This window comes from Crassostrea angulata, chromosome 8, assembly GCF_025612915.1.
Source record: "Crassostrea angulata isolate pt1a10 chromosome 8, ASM2561291v2, whole genome shotgun sequence".
Classification (NCBI taxonomy): Eukaryota; Metazoa; Mollusca; class Bivalvia; order Ostreida; family Ostreidae; genus Magallana; species Magallana angulata.
Genome location: NC_069118.1, coordinates 31,892,697 through 31,914,801, shown reverse-complemented (window position 1 = coordinate 31,914,801; position 22,105 = coordinate 31,892,697). Strand labels below are relative to the sequence as shown.

At 42.2% G+C, this 22,105-nt stretch overlaps 1 protein-coding gene across 2 annotated transcripts in view; it reads right to left on the bottom strand.

Moving 5' to 3' along the window:
- Positions 1-2,487: 2,487 nt before the first annotated feature.
- The window catches only part of LOC128160208 (uncharacterized), a 44,659-nt gene continuing 25,041 nt past the window's right edge, over positions 2,488-22,105 (bottom strand). For both annotated transcript variants that reach the window (XM_052823494.1, XM_052823493.1), the window contains exon 4: positions 2,488-4,393. In XM_052823494.1, coding sequence (XP_052679454.1) covers positions 3,036-4,393 — 1,358 coding nt within the window. In that variant the 3' untranslated portion in view covers positions 2,488-3,035. The remainder of the gene's footprint in view (positions 4,394-22,105) is intronic.

Below are 22,105 nucleotides of genomic sequence, written 5' to 3'. Positions count from 1 at the left end.
TTGTGTTACAATAGAAATATATGTACAGAGATAGTGCAAGTACATATATATCTACTAAGCCAACGAAATCCGATTACGATGGCAAATTGAATTTTCATGATGTCAAGGCTGCGCAGCAAATCTGTGACAAATAGGTTAAAGCCTCGGGAAAAAACAGACTATACAACAAATTCGGATCAAAGCTTAATTTTTTTGGGGAGGGGAGGGGGTTGACGGATTTTTGTAACTAGAATGAAAACATAGGGATTAGATACATGTAGCCGTTTGTAATATATATATATATAAACACTTGATCCTCAGTTTCCCGAATAACAAAATTCATTGCAAAATGTAACATTTAAGTTTGACCCGTTTTTGTGCCTTTTACTGACTTGAACAAATTAAAATATACACTTTGTAAGGAAACATTTATTGACATTTCTAGTGGTATGATATTAAGACGAACTTTTTTACCCAGCCTAGCATATCCTCTTTTCTTGGTCTTCAAATAAACAAAACTAAACACTTATACCAATGTATATTAATAATTTGGCTGAGTGGTTATGAAGAGAAGTATGTGAAAGTAAAAAGTTTTCAGTGATGACACTGACTTCAGATAACGCACAATGTTTTTTTTTTTTTGAGATAGATAAGCATCAAATGACCGAAACACAAAAGATAGATACTAGTAACTGGTTCTAAAAGTAACTTGTTTGTTAATAACTACATTGTTTATAAAATGCAATTGAGAGAGAGAGAGAGAGAGAGAGGGAGGTAGGTTACAGTCTTGTATTACCACTATGATTATGATACTCGTCTACTAATCTACACGCACGCAAAAGATTTAGCCCCACCCCACAACAATCATACGAAAAGCAACCAGCTAACAATTCAAAAAAACAAAACATTTGCATGAATCAGATTATAAAATATTTTAAAAAGATTACCTTTTGATCCACACTCCGTATTGTTCATTGTCATTTTAAAAAAAAATTGACTTTTGTTTTGGTAAATTTAGAAAACGCGTTATTTTATAAAAAAATGATAAAACATCACAATCGTAGCACTACACGAGTTTATGAATTTCAAACAAGAAACGCAAACCACGAGGAAATATTGTTGATAAAACAAGGAAATGCAGTTGTAAATGTCACTGAGGACGTGTGTACATGTAGTGCCTCATGATGCGTTGTTACGTGTACGACACTTCAGTATCATTATGATAATTTTAATTATTGTGTACACAGCTGTTTTTTTCCCATTTTGTACTAATTATTTCAATTTCAAAACAAATATATACAACTTTGTTTATTTTTCTTCTTTTTTAATTTGAAGGAAGGGGTATATATGAAACCAGGGTACTTACTCTTCTTTGCTATGTACATGTAAAACTTCAATGAAATAAGAGAGATTTTTGGTTCTCTGTAGGGAAATTAATGTATTATTTTTAATTTGTCCATTTACTCCTCCGTTTGTCTGTCTGTCCGTTCGACCACTTCTTTTAATTTATACATGAAGCAAAAATATGTGTTCTTGTAAATCGAAGTCAAGGTCTGGTGTTAATTAAGACTATGCCAGATTATCAGTTTTTGATAAAGATTGAAAATTAAATAGCTTTTTAAAAAGAAATTTTTATACAAACACAGCGTTTATATCGAATTAAATTCAACTGACTGTAACACTTACTTGATATGTTATGTTCGTCGAGAAGGAAAAGAACCACTACTCGTAAAGCATTTAAAACACATACGTTCCCAGTCGTATGAATTTCATTTTTCACATCTTCTACGTTGGTGTTTTTAAAATAAAGTTTAAATAAAGAATGATTCTGAATTGGTGCTATATCTTGTGGTGCGTTATCCATTAAAAAAAAGACTTTGTTGCTTGTTTGCGAACTGATTTTATTTAGACTTGTTTGTTTTAGTTAAGTCATACCTCTAACTTTCCGTTTACTTAAAAATGTATATAATGCATATAAAAAGAAGACAAGGTTTTTGAATGATGACGAAGAAAGGAAACTTACTCCTAGTGTGATATATACGTATATCCTGTACATCTGTTAACTGCTACGAACCGTGTAGGCAATGGTTAATTACTAGTATATACAAATAATTATTTATGCAGTCTTTTGGAAACTTTTGCCAATGTAAATAATTGTCATCATAAGTTGGACTTATACGTAGACGTAGTCACTTGTAGTATTTGGGGGCAAAACATTTTTAACTCAGTCACATTTAAACCTTCATTAGTGCCTCTTTATTTGATTGTCAGGCGACAGATAAATATTAAAAATGTGTTAGTTATGGGTACATGTGAAAAAAAAAATAAGTGGGTTTTGAAAATAAAACCAACTATTTATTTCAAGGGCATGGATATTGGGAACGTTGTGAAATGTCAATTATTAATATGGACATTTTTAAACACTACTTGTATAACATTTATCTTTCTTAAGTATTACATGATTGGATTAATTACCTGTTCTACTTTGGAACCGATCACGGCTTTAGTTTTTATTTGAACTATATATATCAGAGTACAGTAAATTTGTGAGATTTTGAAGAGAAAAATATCAATTTGTTATTACTATTCCTCACTTAATCTGTATCATAATTTATATTTTTTTAGTACGGTATTCATGTGTTTGAATGTTAATCCCAGTAAATAAATTTGTTTATTTATTTAATCTTCGTACTTGTAAAAATGACTGCTCTTTGACATTTACTATTTGTTAAAAATCATTTATCTTTGATTAGCATCATATAGAAGTAAACTGTAGGAATTAACATTCCATATCTGACTATACCATGCACACTGTCTTATGTACAAATATCAATTTTCCAAAGAAATATCAATACAGTTGTAATAAATCTCAATCTACAAGACATGACGTTAATAACATTTTAAAAACACGTAAATCGATGACATTTTTTGTATCGAGTCTTCAAAATGAAACAGCTTTATATCCGTCAACCAATCTGATTTTTAACGTGATCACTGTGCAATTCAGATCAAACAGAAGTCCCGAATCAAAAAAATCACCGTGAAACCACAAACAGTTATTGTCCTCGTCGTGCAAAAAGTCTACGACCAATAAAGTTACATATTTTTGAAAAAGCATCAGGTTCCATTTGAGGGTCGGTCTCACGACAGTACCAGAGGTAAATGATGATACAAAACACTATTCCTAGAATAGAGAAATACTTTCGACGAATTGGAATAAATGACATCACTTGGTTTACATAACGGAAAATGTTGTAGAGGAACCACGTGAGAATATCGAATTCGTCCCTGTCTGCCAAACGTACCTTCACACTGTCCTCCGATGACAACATCACCCATCGTAAAATTGGGGTGCCGCGTTCAAAAATGTAACCGTTTTCTACCACTATCTCGCACAATCCGAATAAAAAAGATGCTGATTTCTTTTTCCGATTTACTATGATTGTTATTGAATGCCAAGAGTTGGGTTCCATAGGTGCAACATAAAAATCTGCATTATGTACCATTATACAAAATGACGTGTATGTTCTAAATCCGAGAACTCTACAGACCGAATAGGTAAATAATGTGACGTTGTAATGAGCCGAGGGGAGAAACTGGGAATTGGTCAGGACTACTGAAAAGACTTCAGCAGTAGTTGGTGAATCGACTCGAAAATTTAAAACATAGACACACTTCGTCTCGCAGTTCAACATCATAATGTCTTGAACGAGATTGTTCTCAACCCCCTTCTTGGAGGATAATGAAATGTTTTGGTTTGAAATTGTTTTGTTATTAGTGGTTATATACAAATTTGGATATAAGGTTGATTTATTAAATGCCACATTGCCACTTATTGACTTGACCGTTACGTTAGCTTCGTTTGCGCTACATATCTTTACAAACCCTCGTTTAGTATTTCCTTTAATTGCTCCTGTCTCATCCAACCTTTCGCCATTCTTTATTTCTGTTTTCAAGGCAATTGTTCTATTGGAATGTAGTTTGATATAAAACATGTATGATTCTTGACCATCAGCAGCTATAGTTTTAGAGTGTACAAGTTTACCATCTGAATTAACTAACGCAATTTCTCTTTCTGCGTTCAAAACTTTCAAACTCCATCCATAAAAAGCAGAAGTAAGGGGTCCCTCTAAGTTTTGTCTTTCTATTGCGCCATTGGAAATTCCAAACTCAAATAAAATCAATCCAGGAGAATATCGTCTGATTCCAGATACATCTATCTGAATAGAATACGAATCCCCTTGCCGATACAAGAAAGTTGAATTTGTGAAAACTCCCCTAAATATATATGGACTGATTAAGTTCCCACAAGTCTGCCTTGTGTTTTTAATTGGTATATTAGAAACGATTCGTTCATCTGCAGAATAGCATGTGTAAAAAGACCATTGGTTTTTACGAAGTGTAAGATAAGTACCTACAAAAGACAAAATGAAATTAAATACTGTAGATCCCTTATTTTACGCGAGTACTTAAATCCGCGATCTAACTGTTTTTCATCAAATCGCGAGAATATTAAATCGCGAGCGCCGAGATTTCATCATTATTTATTATGGTTTACATGCATCCGGAAGATAAAGGCGAGGTTTTAAAATCCGCGAGATGTAACAGTGCGACATTTAAGTCCGGACATGACAAAGTCCGGGCTTTTAGCTACCATTTCCGTTGGACATAGCTTACTTTTGTTTATATATCTTGGTGGGACATTTTACTTTGATCCTATCATGTCAGCATGAATGTACACATTGCTCTAGTTTTCTTGTAATTGTCTCTCAAATATCAAAATCCCATGGGATTTTGGTGGGATTTTTCATCCCATCTCAAACCCCACCAAAATCCCATGGGAGAAAAAGTATTGTGGGATAAATTGTCCCATGTGGGAGAAAAAATCCCATCGTTCATAAAAGATGGGATTAATTCTCCCATATAGGACAAAAAATCCCACATAATAAAGAAAATAGGATATATCCCATGATTTTTCACATAGGATAAATTTTCCCATATATCACAGATATCTTTCTCATGATTTCTCATAATAAATTATTTTCTTTTGTTATTTCACCTTAATTTGCACATAACATTAAACTCTGTCTCATGGCAATTGATTGGATCAACAACTGTACAGACATTTCATATTTTCATCTGATATTAATCTTTTAAAGACATGTGAGATTGTATTGTGTTGATTTTTCAAAATACTGTAGGTGCATGTTTGCTATAAAATGCAGATTCTAATCCTAAATAAATAGTTATTTGGTTCTTCATTTTTAATCCATCTAATTAGACTTTCTTGTTATCTATTTCTTAGGAACTGTCTTCCCACAAATGTTTATTTAAAAATAAAATTTGGTGTTATGACTAGTCATAACACCAAATTTTATTTTTAAAGAAACATTTGTGGGAAGACAGAACTAATAATTTCATTACATATTATATAGCTCTTTCTGGTAATTACCATAGGCGCTTCCCACCTAAAATCAGTGTATTAAAAATCCATCCGAAAAGAGATGAAGATTTCGCACAATGATGTATAGATAGTGAGCGTCTAACAGGTGCAGTTCTTTACCTCAGCAGATAAGAATGACCATTGTAAATGTTGCTGTGCAGTACTAATGCAACGCTAAAAAAATACCTTATGCAGATTGTAAACAACGAAATTTTTACCCAATGATGACGTTTTTTTCATATCTAATGCTCATAAACTTCTCATATTTCTCATGTAAGCTAGCACGCACTAACTTCAACGCACTAACTCCGTTCTAAATATGCTTATCGACTAGTTTTTCGATCCCGACGGGAAAATATCCCTCGGTAAATAGGCGCAAGGCGCCTAAACTAGGACTTGTGACAATTAGGTGACCCCGGATTCCTGAGGGTGGGGGTCCTGCCCGGGGGTGACCGGTCTCAGAACCTTCAATAATTATGCCGTTCTTGGCGCCACGGCCCCCTGAATAATCGTTATAATAACTATATTATCATATTATATAGGGACATAAACAAGGCGCAGGGCGCCTAAACTAGGACTTGTGACAATTAGGTGACCCCGGATTCCTGAGGGTGGGGGTCCTGCCCGGGGGTGACCGGTCTCAGAACCTTCAATAATTATGCCGTTCTTGGCGCCACGGCCCCCTGAATAATCGTTATAATAACTATATTATCATATTATATAGGGACATAAACAAGGCGCAGGGCGCCTAAACTAGGACTTGTGACAATTAGGTGACCCCGGATTCCTGAGGGTGGGGGTCCTGCCCGGGGGTGACCGGTCTCAGAACCTTCAATAATTATGCCGTTCTTGGCGCCACGGCCCCCTGAATAATCGTTATAATAACTATATTATCATATTATATAGGGACATAAACAAGGCGCAGGGCGCCTAAACTAGGACTTGTGACAATTAGGTGACCCCGGATTCCTGAGGGTGGGGGTCCTGCCCGGGGGTGACCGGTCTCAGAACCTTCAATAATTATGCCGTTCTTGGCGCCACGGCCCCCTGAATAATCGTTATAATAACTATATTATCATATTATATAGGGACATAAACAAGGCGCAGGGCGCCTAAACTAGGACTTGTGACAATTAGGTGACCCCGGATTCCTGAGGGTGGGGGTCCTGCCCGGGGGTGACCGGTCTCAGAACCTTCAATAATTATGCCGTTCTTGGCGCCACGGCCCCCTGAATAATCGTTATAATAACTATATTATCATATTATATAGGGACATAAACAAGGCGCAGGGCGCCTAAACTAGGACTTGTGACAATTAGGTGACCCCGGATTCCTGAGGGTGGGGGTCCTGCCCGGGGGTGACCGGTCTCAGAACCTTCAATAATTATGCCGTTCTTGGCGCCACGGCCCCCTGAATAATCGTTATAATAACTATATTATCATATTATATAGGGACATAAACAAGGCGCAGGGCGCCTAAACTAGGACTTGTGACAATTAGGTGACCCCGGATTCCTGAGGGTGGGGGTCCTGCCCGGGGGTGACCGCTCTCAGAACCTTCAATAATTATGCCGTTCTTGGCGCCACGGCCCCCTGAATAATCGTTATAATTACTATATTATCATATTATATAGGGACATAAACAAGGCGCAGGGCGCCTAAACTAGGACTTGTGACAATTAGGTGACCCCGGATTCCTGAGGGTGGGGGTCCTGCCCGGGGGTGACCGCTCTCAGAACCTTCAATAATTATGCCGTTCTTGGCGCCACGGCCCCCTGAATAATCGTTATAATAACTATATTATCATATTATATAGGGACATAAACAAGGCGCAGGGCGCCTAAACTAGGACTTGTGACAATTAGGTGACCCCGGATTCCTGAGGGTGGGGGTCCTGCCCGGGGGTGACCGCTCTCAGAACCTTCAATAATTATGCCGTTCTTGGCGCCACGGCCCCCTGAATAATCGTTATAATTACTATATTATCATATTATATAGGGACATAAACAAGGCGCAGGGCGCCTAAACTAGGACTTGTGACAATTAGGTGACCCCGGATTCCTGAGGGTGGGGGTCCTGCCCGGGGGTGACCGCTCTCAGAACCTTCAATAATTATGCCGTTCTTGGCGCCACGGCCCCCTGAATAATCGTTATAATTACTATATTATCATATTATATAGGGACATAAACAAGGCGCAGGGCGCCTAAACTAGGACTTGTGACAATTAGGTGACCCCGGATTCCTGAGGGTGGGGGTCCTGCCCGGGGGTGACCGCTCTCAGAACCTTCAATAATTATGCCGTTCTTGGCGCCACGGCCCCCTGAATAATCGTTATAATTACTATATTATCATATTATATAGGGACATAAACAAGGCGCAGGGCGCCTAAACTAGGACTTGTGACAATTAGGTGACCCCGGATTCCTGAGGGTGGGGGTCCTGCCCGGGGGTGACCGCTCTCAGAACCTTCAATAATTATGCCGTTCTTGGCGCCACGGCCCCCTGAATAATCGTTATAATTACTATATTATCATATTATATAGGGACATAAACAAGGCGCAGGGCGCCTAAACTAGGACTTGTGACAATTAGGTGACCCCGGATTCCTGAGGGTGGGGGTCCTGCCCGGGGGTGACCGGTCTCAGAACCTTCAATAATTATGCCGTTCTTGGCGCCACGGCCCCCTGAATAATCGTTATAATAACTATGTTATCATATTATATAGGGACATAAACAAGGCGCAGGGCGCCTAAACTAGGACTTGTGACAATTAGGTGACCCCGGATTCCTGAGGGTGGGGGTCCTGCCCGGGGGTGACCGCTCTCAGAACCTTCAATAATTATGCCGTTCTTGGCGCCACGGCCCCCTGAATAATCGTTATAATAACTATATTATCATATTATATAGGGACATAAACAAGGCGCAGGGCGCCTAAACTAGGACTTGTGACAATTAGGTGACCCCGGATTCCTGAGGGTGGGGGTCCTGCCCGGGGGTGACCGCTCTCAGAACCTTCAATAATTATGCCGTTCTTGGCGCCACGGCCCCCTGAATAATCGTTATAATTACTATATTATCATATTATATAGGGACATAAACAAGGCGCAGGGCGCCTAAACTAGGACTTGTGACAATTAGGTGACCCCGGATTCCTGAGGGTGGGGGTCCTGCCCGGGGGTGACCGCTCTCAGAACCTTCAATAATTATGCCGTTCTTGGCGCCACGGCCCCCTGAATAATCGTTATAATTACTATATTATCATATTATATAGGGACATAAACAAGGCGCAGGGCGCCTAAACTAGGACTTGTGACAATTAGGTGACCCCGGATTCCTGAGGGTGGGGGTCCTGCCCGGGGGTGACCGCTCTCAGAACCTTCAATAATTATGCCGTTCTTGGCGCCACGGCCCCCTGAATAATCGTTATAATTACTATATTATCATATTATATAGGGACATAAACAAGGCGCAGGGCGCCTAAACTAGGACTTGTGACAATTAGGTGACCCCGGATTCCTGAGGGTGGGGGTCCTGCCCGGGGGTGACCGCTCTCAGAACCTTCAATAATTATGCCGTTCTTGGCGCCACGGCCCCCTGAATAATCGTTATAATTACTATATTATCATATTATATAGGGACATAAACAAGGCGCAGGGCGCCTAAACTAGGACTTGTGACAATTAGGTGACCCCGGATTCCTGAGGGTGGGGGTCCTGCCCGGGGGTGACCGCTCTCAGAACCTTCAATAATTATGCCGTTCTTGGCGCCACGGCCCCCTGAATAATCGTTATAATTACTATATTATCATATTATATAGGGACATAAACAAGGCGCAGGGCGCCTAAACTAGGACTTGTGACAATTAGGTGACCCCGGATTCCTGAGGGTGGGGGTCCTGCCCGGGGGTGACCGCTCTCAGAACCTTCAATAATTATGCCGTTCTTGGCGCCACGGCCCCCTGAATAATCGTTATAATTACTATATTATCATATTATATAGGGACATAAACAAGGCGCAGGGCGCCTAAACTAGGACTTGTGACAATTAGGTGACCCCGGATTCCTGAGGGTGGGGGTCCTGCCCGGGGGTGACCGCTCTCAGAACCTTCAATAATTATGCCGTTCTTGGCGCCACGGCCCCCTGAATAATCGTTATAATTACTATATTATCATATTATATAGGGACATAAACAAGGCGCAGGGCGCCTAAACTAGGACTTGTGACAATTAGGTGACCCCGGATTCCTGAGGGTGGGGGTCCTGCCCGGGGGTGACCGCTCTCAGAACCTTCAATAATTATGCCGTTCTTGGCGCCACGGCCCCCTGAATAATCGTTATAATTACTATATTATCATATTATATAGGGACATAAACAAGGCGCAGGGCGCCTAAACTAGGACTTGTGACAATTAGGTGACCCCGGATTCCTGAGGGTGGGGGTCCTGCCCGGGGGTGACCGCTCTCAGAACCTTCAATAATTATGCCGTTCTTGGCGCCACGGCCCCCTGAATAATCGTTATAATTACTATATTATCATATTATATAGGGACATAAACAAGGCGCAGGGCGCCTAAACTAGGACTTGTGACAATTAGGTGACCCCGGATTCCTGAGGGTGGGGGTCCTGCCCGGGGGTGACCGCTCTCAGAACCTTCAATAATTATGCCGTTCTTGGCGCCACGGCCCCCTGAATAATCGTTATAATTACTATATTATCATATTATATAGGGACATAAACAAGGCGCAGGGCGCCTAAACTAGGACTTGTGACAATTAGGTGACCCCGGATTCCTGAGGGTGGGGGTCCTGCCCGGGGGTGACCGCTCTCAGAACCTTCAATAATTATGCCGTTCTTGGCGCCACGGCCCCCTGAATAATCGTTATAATAACTATATTATCATATTATATAGGGACATAAACAAGGCGCAGGGCGCCTAAACTAGGACTTGTGACAATTAGGTGACCCCGGATTCCTGAGGGTGGGGGTCCTGCCCGGGGGTGACCGGTCTCAGAACCTTCAATAATTATGCCGTTCTTGGCGCCACGGCCCCCTGAATAATCGTTATAATTACTATATTATCATATTATATAGGGACATAAACAAGGCGCAGGGCGCCTAAACTAGGACTTGTGACAATTAGGTGACCCCGGATTCCTGAGGGTGGGGGTCCTGCCCGGGGGTGACCGCTCTCAGAACCTTCAATAATTATGCCGTTCTTGGCGCCACGGCCCCCTGAATAATCGTTATAATTACTATATTATCATATTATATAGGGACATAAACAAGGCGCAGGGCGCCTAAACTAGGACTTGTGACAATTAGGTGACCCCGGATTCCTGAGGGTGGGGGTCCTGCCCGGGGGTGACCGCTCTCAGAACCTTCAATAATTATGCCGTTCTTGGCGCCACGGCCCCCTGAATAATCGTTATAATTACTATATTATCATATTATATAGGGACATAAACAAGGCGCAGGGCGCCTAAACTAGGACTTGTGACAATTAGGTGACCCCGGATTCCTGAGGGTGGGGGTCCTGCCCGGGGGTGACCGCTCTCAGAACCTTCAATAATTATGCCGTTCTTGGCGCCACGGCCCCCTGAATAATCGTTATAATAACTATATTATCATATTATATAGGGACATAAACAAGGCGCAGGGCGCCTAAACTAGGACTTGTGACAATTAGGTGACCCCGGATTCCTGAGGGTGGGGGTCCTGCCCGGGGGTGACCGGTCTCAGAACCTTCAATAATTATGCCGTTCTTGGCGCCACGGCCCCCTGAATAATCGTTATAATAACTATATTATCATATTATATAGGGACATAAACAAGGCGCAGGGCGCCTAAACTAGGACTTGTGACAATTAGGTGACCCCGGATTCCTGAGGGTGGGGGTCCTGCCCGGGGGTGACCGCTCTCAGAACCTTCAATAATTATGCCGTTCTTGGCGCCACGGCCCCCTGAATAATCGTTATAATTACTATATTATCATATTATATAGGGACATAAACAAGGCGCAGGGCGCCTAAACTAGGACTTGTGACAATTAGGTGACCCCGGATTCCTGAGGGTGGGGGTCCTGCCCGGGGGTGACCGCTCTCAGAACCTTCAATAATTATGCCGTTCTTGGCGCCACGGCCCCCTGAATAATCGTTATAATTACTATATTATCATATTATATAGGGACATAAACAAGGCGCAGGGCGCCTAAACTAGGACTTGTGACAATTAGGTGACCCCGGATTCCTGAGGGTGGGGGTCCTGCCCGGGGGTGACCGCTCTCAGAACCTTCAATAATTATGCCGTTCTTGGCGCCACGGCCCCCTGAATAATCGTTATAATTACTATATTATCATATTATATAGGGACATAAACAAGGCGCAGGGCGCCTAAACTAGGACTTGTGACAATTAGGTGACCCCGGATTCCTGAGGGTGGGGGTCCTGCCCGGGGGTGACCGCTCTCAGAACCTTCAATAATTATGCCGTTCTTGGCGCCACGGCCCCCTGAATAATCGTTATAATTACTATATTATCATATTATATAGGGACATAAACAAGGCGCAGGGCGCCTAAACTAGGACTTGTGACAATTAGGTGACCCCGGATTCCTGAGGGTGGGGGTCCTGCCCGGGGGTGACCGCTCTCAGAACCTTCAATAATTATGCCGTTCTTGGCGCCACGGCCCCCTGAATAATCGTTATAATTACTATATTATCATATTATATAGGGACATAAACAAGGCGCAGGGCGCCTAAACTAGGACTTGTGACAATTAGGTGACCCCGGATTCCTGAGGGTGGGGGTCCTGCCCGGGGGTGACCGGTCTCAGAACCTTCAATAATTATGCCGTTCTTGGCGCCACGGCCCCCTGAATAATCGTTATAATTACTATATTATCATATTATATAGGGACATAAACAAGGCGCAGGGCGCCTAAACTAGGACTTGTGACAATTAGGTGACCCCGGATTCCTGAGGGTGGGGGTCCTGCCCGGGGGTGACCGGTCTCAGAACCTTCAATAATTATGCCGTTCTTGGCGCCACGGCCCCCTGAATAATCGTTATAATTACTATATTATCATATTATATAGGGACATAAACAAGGCGCAGGGCGCCTAAACTAGAACTTGTGACAATTAGGTGATCCCGGATTCCTGAGGGTGGGGGTCCTGCCCGGGGGTGACCGGTCTCAGAACCTTCAATAATTATGCCGTTCTTGGCGCCACGGCCCCCTGAATAATCGTTATAATAACTATATTATCATATTATATAGGGACATAAACAAGGCGCAGGGCGCCTAAACTAGGACTTGTGACAATTAGGTGACCCCGGATTCCTGAGGGTGGGGGTCCTGCCCGGGGGTGACCGCTCTCAGAACCTTCAATAATTATGCCGTTCTTGGCGCCACGGCCCCCTGAATAATCGTTATAATTACTATATTATCATATTATATAGGGACATAAACAAGGCGCAGGGCGCCTAAACTAGGACTTGTGACAATTAGGTGACCCCGGATTCCTGAGGGTGGGGGTCCTGCCCGGGGGTGACCGCTCTCAGAACCTTCAATAATTATGCCGTTCTTGGCGCCACGGCCCCCTGAATAATCGTTATAATTACTATATTATCATATTATATAGGGACATAAACAAGGCGCAGGGCGCCTAAACTAGGACTTGTGACAATTAGGTGACCCCGGATTCCTGAGGGTGGGGGTCCTGCCCGGGGGTGACCGGTCTCAGAACCTTCAATAATTATGCCGTTCTTGGCGCCACGGCCCCCTGAATAATCGTTATAATTACTATATTATCATATTATATAGGGACATAAACAAGGCGCAGGGCGCCTAAACTAGGACTTGTGACAATTAGGTGACCCCGGATTCCTGAGGGTGGGGGTCCTGCCCGGGGGTGACCGGTCTCAGAACCTTCAATAATTATGCCGTTCTTGGCGCCACGGCCCCCTGAATAATCGTTATAATTACTATATTATCATATTATATAGGGACATAAACAAGGCGCAGGGCGCCTAAACTAGGACTTGTGACAATTAGGTGACCCCGGATTCCTGAGGGTGGGGGTCCTGCCCGGGGGTGACCGCTCTCAGAACCTTCAATAATTATGCCGTTCTTGGCGCCACGGCCCCCTGAATAATCGTTATAATAACTATATTATCATATTATATAGGGACATAAACAAGGCGCAGGGCGCCTAAACTAAGACTTGTGACAATTAGGTGACCCCGGATTCCTGAGGGTGGGGGTCCTGCCCGGGGGTGACCGCTCTCAGAACCTTCAATAATTATGCCGTTCTTGGCGCCACGGCCCCCTGAATAATCGTTATAATTACTATATTATCATATTATATAGGGACATAAACAAGGCGCAGGGCGCCTAAACTAGGACTTGTGACAATTAGGTGACCCCGGATTCCTGAGGGTGGGGGTCCTGCCCGGGGGTGACCGCTCTCAGAACCTTCAATAATTATGCCGTTCTTGGCGCCACGGCCCCCTGAATAATCGTTATAATTACTATATTATCATATTATATAGGGACATAAACAAGGCGCAGGGCGCCTAAACTAGGACTTGTGACAATTAGGTGACCCCGGATTCCTGAGGGTGGGGGTCCTGCCCGGGGGTGACCGCTCTCAGAACCTTCAATAATTATGCCGTTCTTGGCGCCACGGCCCCCTGAATAATCGTTATAATTACTATATTATCATATTATATAGGGACATAAACAAGGCGCAGGGCGCCTAAACTAGGACTTGTGACAATTAGGTGACCCCGGATTCCTGAGGGTGGGGGTCCTGCCCGGGGGTGACCGCTCTCAGAACCTTCAATAATTATGCCGTTCTTGGCGCCACGGCCCCCTGAATAATCGTTATAATTACTATATTATCATATTATATAGGGACATAAACAAGGCGCAGGGCGCCTAAACTAGGACTTGTGACAATTAGGTGACCCCGGATTCCTGAGGGTGGGGGTCCTGCCCGGGGGTGACCGCTCTCAGAACCTTCAATAATTATGCCGTTCTTGGCGCCACGGCCCCCTGAATAATCGTTATAATTACTATATTATCATATTATATAGGGACATAAACAAGGCGCAGGGCGCCTAAACTAGAACTTGTGACAATTAGGTGATCCCGGATTCCTGAGGGTGGGGGTCCTGCCCGGGGGTGACCGGTCTCAGAACCTTCAATAATTATGCCGTTCTTGGCGCCACGGCCCCCTGAATAATCGTTATAATAACTATGTTATCATATTATATAGGGACATAAACAAGGCGCAGGGCGCCTAAACTAGGACTTGTGACAATTAGGTGACCCCGGATTCCTGAGGGTGGGGGTCCTGCCCGGGGGTGACCGCTCTCAGAACCTTCAATAATTATGCCGTTCTTGGCGCCACGGCCCCCTGAATAATCGTTATAATTACTATATTATCATATTATATAGGGACATAAACAAGGCGCAGGGCGCCTAAACTAGGACTTGTGACAATTAGGTGACCCCGGATTCCTGAGGGTGGGGGTCCTGCCCGGGGGTGACCGCTCTCAGAACCTTCAATAATTATGCCGTTCTTGGCGCCACGGCCCCCTGAATAATCGTTATAATTACTATATTATCATATTATATAGGGACATAAACAAGGCGCAGGGCGCCTAAACTAGGACTTGTGACAATTAGGTGACCCCGGATTCCTGAGGGTGGGGGTCCTGCCCGGGGGTGACCGGTCTCAGAACCTTCAATAATTATGCCGTTCTTGGCGCCACGGCCCCCTGAATAATCGTTATAATTACTATATTATCATATTATATAGGGACATAAACAAGGCGCAGGGCGCCTAAACTAGGACTTGTGACAATTAGGTGACCCCGGATTCCTGAGGGTGGGGGTCCTGCCCGGGGGTGACCGGTCTCAGAACCTTCAATAATTATGCCGTTCTTGGCGCCACGGCCCCCTGAATAATCGTTATAATTACTATATTATCATATTATATAGGGACATAAACAAGGCGCAGGGCGCCTAAACTAGAACTTGTGACAATTAGGTGATCCCGGATTCCTGAGGGTGGGGGTCCTGCCCGGGGGTGACCGGTCTCAGAACCTTCAATAATTATGCCGTTCTTGGCGCCACGGCCCCCTGAATAATCGTTATAATAACTATATTATCATATTATATAGGGACATAAACAAGGCGCAGGGCGCCTAAACTAGGACTTGTGACAATTAGGTGACCCCGGATTCCTGAGGGTGGGGGTCCTGCCCGGGGGTGACCGCTCTCAGAACCTTCAATAATTATGCCGTTCTTGGCGCCACGGCCCCCTGAATAATCGTTATAATTACTATATTATCATATTATATAGGGACATAAACAAGGCGCAGGGCGCCTAAACTAGGACTTGTGACAATTAGGTGACCCCGGATTCCTGAGGGTGGGGGTCCTGCCCGGGGGTGACCGCTCTCAGAACCTTCAATAATTATGCCGTTCTTGGCGCCACGGCCCCCTGAATAATCGTTATAATTACTATATTATCATATTATATAGGGACATAAACAAGGCGCAGGGCGCCTAAACTAGGACTTGTGACAATTAGGTGACCCCGGATTCCTGAGGGTGGGGGTCCTGCCCGGGGGTGACCGGTCTCAGAACCTTCAATAATTATGCCGTTCTTGGCGCCACGGCCCCCTGAATAATCGTTATAATTACTATATTATCATATTATATAGGGACATAAACAAGGCGCAGGGCGCCTAAACTAGGACTTGTGACAATTAGGTGACCCCGGATTCCTGAGGGTGGGGGTCCTGCCCGGGGGTGACCGGTCTCAGAACCTTCAATAATTATGCCGTTCTTGGCGCCACGGCCCCCTGAATAATCGTTATAATTACTATATTATCATATTATATAGGGACATAAACAAGGCGCAGGGCGCCTAAACTAGGACTTGTGACAATTAGGTGACCCCGGATTCCTGAGGGTGGGGGTCCTGCCCGGGGGTGACCGCTCTCAGAACCTTCAATAATTATGCCGTTCTTGGCGCCACGGCCCCCTGAATAATCGTTATAATAACTATATTATCATATTATATAGGGACATAAACAAGGCGCAGGGCGCCTAAACTAAGACTTGTGACAATTAGGTGACCCCGGATTCCTGAGGGTGGGGGTCCTGCCCGGGGGTGACCGCTCTCAGAACCTTCAATAATTATGCCGTTCTTGGCGCCACGGCCCCCTGAATAATCGTTATAATTACTATATTATCATATTATATAGGGACATAAACAAGGCGCAGGGCGCCTAAACTAGGACTTGTGACAATTAGGTGACCCCGGATTCCTGAGGGTGGGGGTCCTGCCCGGGGGTGACCGCTCTCAGAACCTTCAATAATTATGCCGTTCTTGGCGCCACGGCCCCCTGAATAATCGTTATAATTACTATATTATCATATTATATAGGGACATAAACAAGGCGCAGGGCGCCTAAACTAGGACTTGTGACAATTAGGTGACCCCGGATTCCTGAGGGTGGGGGTCCTGCCCGGGGGTGACCGCTCTCAGAACCTTCAATAATTATGCCGTTCTTGGCGCCACGGCCCCTGAATAATCGTTATAATTACTATATTATCATATTATATAGGGACATAAACAAGGCGCAGGGCGCCTAAACTAGGACTTGTGACAATTAGGTGACCCCGGATTCCTGAGGGTGGGGGTCCTGCCCGGGGGTGACCGCTCTCAGAACCTTCAATAATTATGCCGTTCTTGGCGCCACGGCCCCCTGAATAATCGTTATAATTACTATATTATCATATTATATAGGGACATAAACAAGGCGCAGGGCGCCTAAACTAGGACTTGTGACAATTAGGTGACCCCGGATTCCTGAGGGTGGGGGTCCTGCCCGGGGGTGACCGCTCTCAGAACCTTCAATAATTATGCCGTTCTTGGCGCCACGGCCCCCTGAATAATCGTTATAATTACTATATTATCATATTATATAGGGACATAAACAAGGCGCAGGGCGCCTAAACTAGGACTTGTGACAATTAGGTGACCCCGGATTCCTGAGGGTGGGGGTCCTGCCCGGGGGTGACCGCTCTCAGAACCTTCAATAATTATGCCGTTCTTGGCGCCACGGCCCCTGAATAATCGTTATAATTACTATATTATCATATTATATAGGGACATAAACAAGGCGCAGGGCGCCTAAACTAGGACTTGTGACAATTAGGTGACCCCGGATTCCTGAGGGTGGGGGTCCTGCCCGGGGGTGACCGCTCTCAGAACCTTCAATAATTATGCCGTTCTTGGCGCCACGGCCCCCTGAATAATCGTTATAATTACTATATTATCATATTATATAGGGACATAAACAAGGCGCAGGGCGCCTAAACTAGGACTTGTGACAATTAGGTGACCCCGGATTCCTGAGGGTGGGGGTCCTGCCCGGGGGTGACCGCTCTCAGAACCTTCAATAATTATGCCGTTCTTGGCGCCACGGCCCCTGAATAATCGTTATAATTACTATATTATCATATTATATAGGGACATAAACAAGGCGCAGGGCGCCTAAACTAGGACTTGTGACAATTAGGTGACCCCGGATTCCTGAGGGTGGGGGTCCTGCCCGGGGGTGACCGCTCTCAGAACCTTCAATAATTATGCCGTTCTTGGCGCCACGGCCCCCTGAATAATCGTTATAATAACTATATCATTTATAAATACCAGGGTTCACGTCAAAACATGGCTGACGAAAAATAATCCCAGAGTTATTCCATTTACATCGGGTTATTTGCCGATGGCAGGGACTGAATTTTTTATGAGATAAAACTCAACACGTTAGAAGTCTGAGAGTCTGATACATTCTTAGTTTTTAGAAAAAAAAATCAAGATCACTAGAGGACGGTGTGGGGGAGGGGGTGGTAGTGAAAAGGCCCTGACTTGATTTCAAATTTGAAGGTGTGTGTGTTTCTTGCTACCAATGTTTTATTTATACAATGTAATTTTATTTGATAAACTGTTTACGGGAATATTTCAAAAACTTTGTTTTGATTTTACATGCAAATAAAGTTTTAAATATTTGGTAAAATTTTATATTTCATGCACTACAATATTTAATATTGTAGTGCTACCTCCAATCAAACTGTTTTATCCTTAACACTTATGATGTCTGTATATGAGATCATAACTTAAGTTATTTTTCATCTTTATGACAGAATCGTTTGTTAATTAGATGGTCATTTTATTTTTGGAAAGATTGTAAGCGCATATATATTTTCCTTTTGTGTGGTGTGAAATGGCTCGTTATCAAACACTGGTTGTAGGGTCATTCGAGTAGTCAGAAGGATCAATTCCATTCAATTCTTTATGTCTTTAAGCATTACAGCTTATCAGAGCAATACATGTGTGTATATATATATATATATATATATATATATATATATATATATATATATATATATATATATATATATATATATATATATATATATATATATATATATATATGTCCAAATAAAATAAAGGACATACAGATTTTGTCAATGCATAAACATGATGACCTTTGCTCATCTCATTCCTCTCATTCACTTACACGCACACGTACACCCTCTCATGCATTAAAAATAAATGGTTAAGGTAAGGTTGTATATTAGAAAATAAAGGAAGACACATTAAAGAACATGTAGAACTGAGGGGGGGGGGGGGGGGGGGTGTTATTAGTATACTCACAAAACAGACATCTTTGAATTGCATAACTTTTTTGTGGAGCTGTGTTAAAAATGCTTCCTTTTTTTTTTACTAATAAAGAGACGTTAAATGTTAATCAATTTCTGGTATATTTAACTTGTTGTAAGAGCTACAAATTCACAGAAGAAAACAAATTGGCTTGTTGTAATGCATTGCTCTTCTACATGTAAGCTTTCAACAAGTTAAATCATACGGCAATCAGTTGCTTAAAATAGAAATATCCCTTTCAAAGTTTATATAAATTATTACGATTGAATCAGAATCCATTCGTTTATACATACAGTTGCAACTCCATACACCTAGGAAAAGTTCCTTTTTTTCCCCCAAATAATTTGCGTATGAAATACATTTATAAAAAACACGTGAAAAAGAGTTCATGGGAAATATAAAGAACATGTATGCACGTACATAAGTTTATACGTAAATCCGGCAATAACATCCGAGTATAAATCTGCAGGCAAAACTCATCAATGGCACTTAGCGGGATTCAAACCAGGGATGCACTCGGTCTGTTCAAAAGTCAAAACATGACCCACTCGGCCATTGAGAGAGATAACTGACGTTGCAAATTTTCGATATTGTTTCCTTTTGATAAAAATATTAACGAACTATAGCTTATGAAATACACGGAAAACCTGTAACACTTAATTTGTATCTTTAAAAAAAATATTTTTTTCTTTTCCAAATAGGCCCAAATAGGCCCCGTGGCACTGAACGTAGATATTCAAATAGGCCCAAATAGGCCCTGTGGCACATAAGTGGTTAAAATAAAAGAAATTAACAACACGATATATAAAACGTAAGCGCTTTCATTACATATACATATATATATATCCAAAATGTGCAGTCCTTGGTATAGGTAAATATAATTTAAATGAAAGTCGATGAAAACACGTTTTCAATCACTCTTTAACCACTTCTGTGCCACAGGGCCGATTTTGGGCCTATCACACAGTTGTCCAGAGTGCCACGGGGCCGATTTTAGGCCGATTTTAACTTTACACTTTTTCCATATGATTTATTAAATATACGTCAATAAATATAAAAGCATCGTATGTTATTATGAACAATAAAGTATCCAATTGTAATTTATTGACATATTAATTTATTATTTTGATTTTTAAAAGAGATTTATTGCGCTAGAATTAACGGATTTCTTGATACATAGTTACACAAACTAAGATCTTTTTATCTGCCATCAAAATTTGCATAATTATTATATCAATTGTTGAAATAAAAGTTAATGTGTTTTTTTTTATTGCTAAACATTACACTAAAACAGCATATGTTCATGTGCATTAATTTTATTAATTCATCGTAATTAACATATTGTTGCATAATTTTGTTCCGATTGTTTGTTTCTCAATAACTTCAAAAATTCAAGCAACAGATAATATTATTGCCCTAAATTATTTTTAAAATGTTTACGCAATGCATGCATGTATATTATTTTCGAAACATATAATTCTTAAAAATAATATCAACACTGAAAAGAATGACATAAATGACTTCCATAACGCGGTATTTTGTTATAACGTCATTTTACGTAAATGACGTCATAATAACACGTGCGTTCTGCCTTGCGCCGTACAAGATGGCTGGAGTGTGGTTCCGTGTATTGCCGCCTGAACCGGTGCAAAATAAGCCATTCACTGGGAACCCAGGGCCAAAGAACATGCCGGCGAGAAATGCATCTCCGTTGGAATATTTTCTTTTATTCTTCAACCTAAACCTAATACGAGAAGCTGTGCGTCAAACTGATAGGTATCGTATCCCATAATTTTTATAAATGATTTGGTATTGCATGATGTAAGACTGTACAGGTCATATACTTCGTGTACAAAATTGTATAGGGCGTATACTTTGTGTGCATAATTTCGTGTATACATTGGACCATATATAACCGATGATACATTGTGTATACTTAGTGTAAACGGTCTATACGCTTTGTACATTGGGTATACGTCGTGCAAACGGCCTGTACAGGGCGTATACTTTGTGTACAAAATTGTCTAGGGCGTATACTTTGTATACCCAATGTACAAAGCGTATAGACCGTTTACACTAAGTATACACAATGTATCATCGGTTATATATGGTCCAATGTATACACCAAATTGTGCACACAAAGTATACGCCCTGTACAGGCCGTTTACACCACGTATACCCAATGTACAAAGCGTATAGACCGTTTACACCAAGTGTACACAATGTAAAAAGCGTATAGACCATTTACACCAAGTATACACAATGTGTACATATATAACCGATGATACATTGTGTATACTTGGTGTACACGACCTATACGCTTGGTACATTAGGCATACGCCCTGTACAGGACGTATACTTAATGTAAAAAGCGTATAGACCATTTACACCAAGTATACACAATGTACAAAGCGTATAGACCGTTTACACCAAGTATACACAATGTATCATCGGTTATACATGGTCCAATGTATACACCAAATTGTGCACACAAAGTATACGCCCTGTACAGGCAGTTTACACCACGTATACCCAATGTACAAAGCGTATAGACCATTTACACCAAGTGTACACAATGTACAAAGCGTATAGACCGTTTACACCAAGTATACACAATGTACAAAGCGTATAGACAGTTTACACCAAGTATACACAATGTATCATCGGTTATATATGGTCCAATGTATACACCAAATTTGTGCACGAAGTATACGTCCTATACAGGGCGTATGCCCAACGTACCAAGCGTACAGGCCGTGTACATCAAGTATACACAATGTATCATCGGTTATATATGGTCCAATGTATACACGAAATTGTGCACACAAAGTATACGCCCTGTACAGGCCGTTTGCACGACGTATACCCAATGTACAAAGCGTATAGACCGTTTACACTAAGTATTCACAATATATCATCGGAAAAATTTACAGTAGCTTGT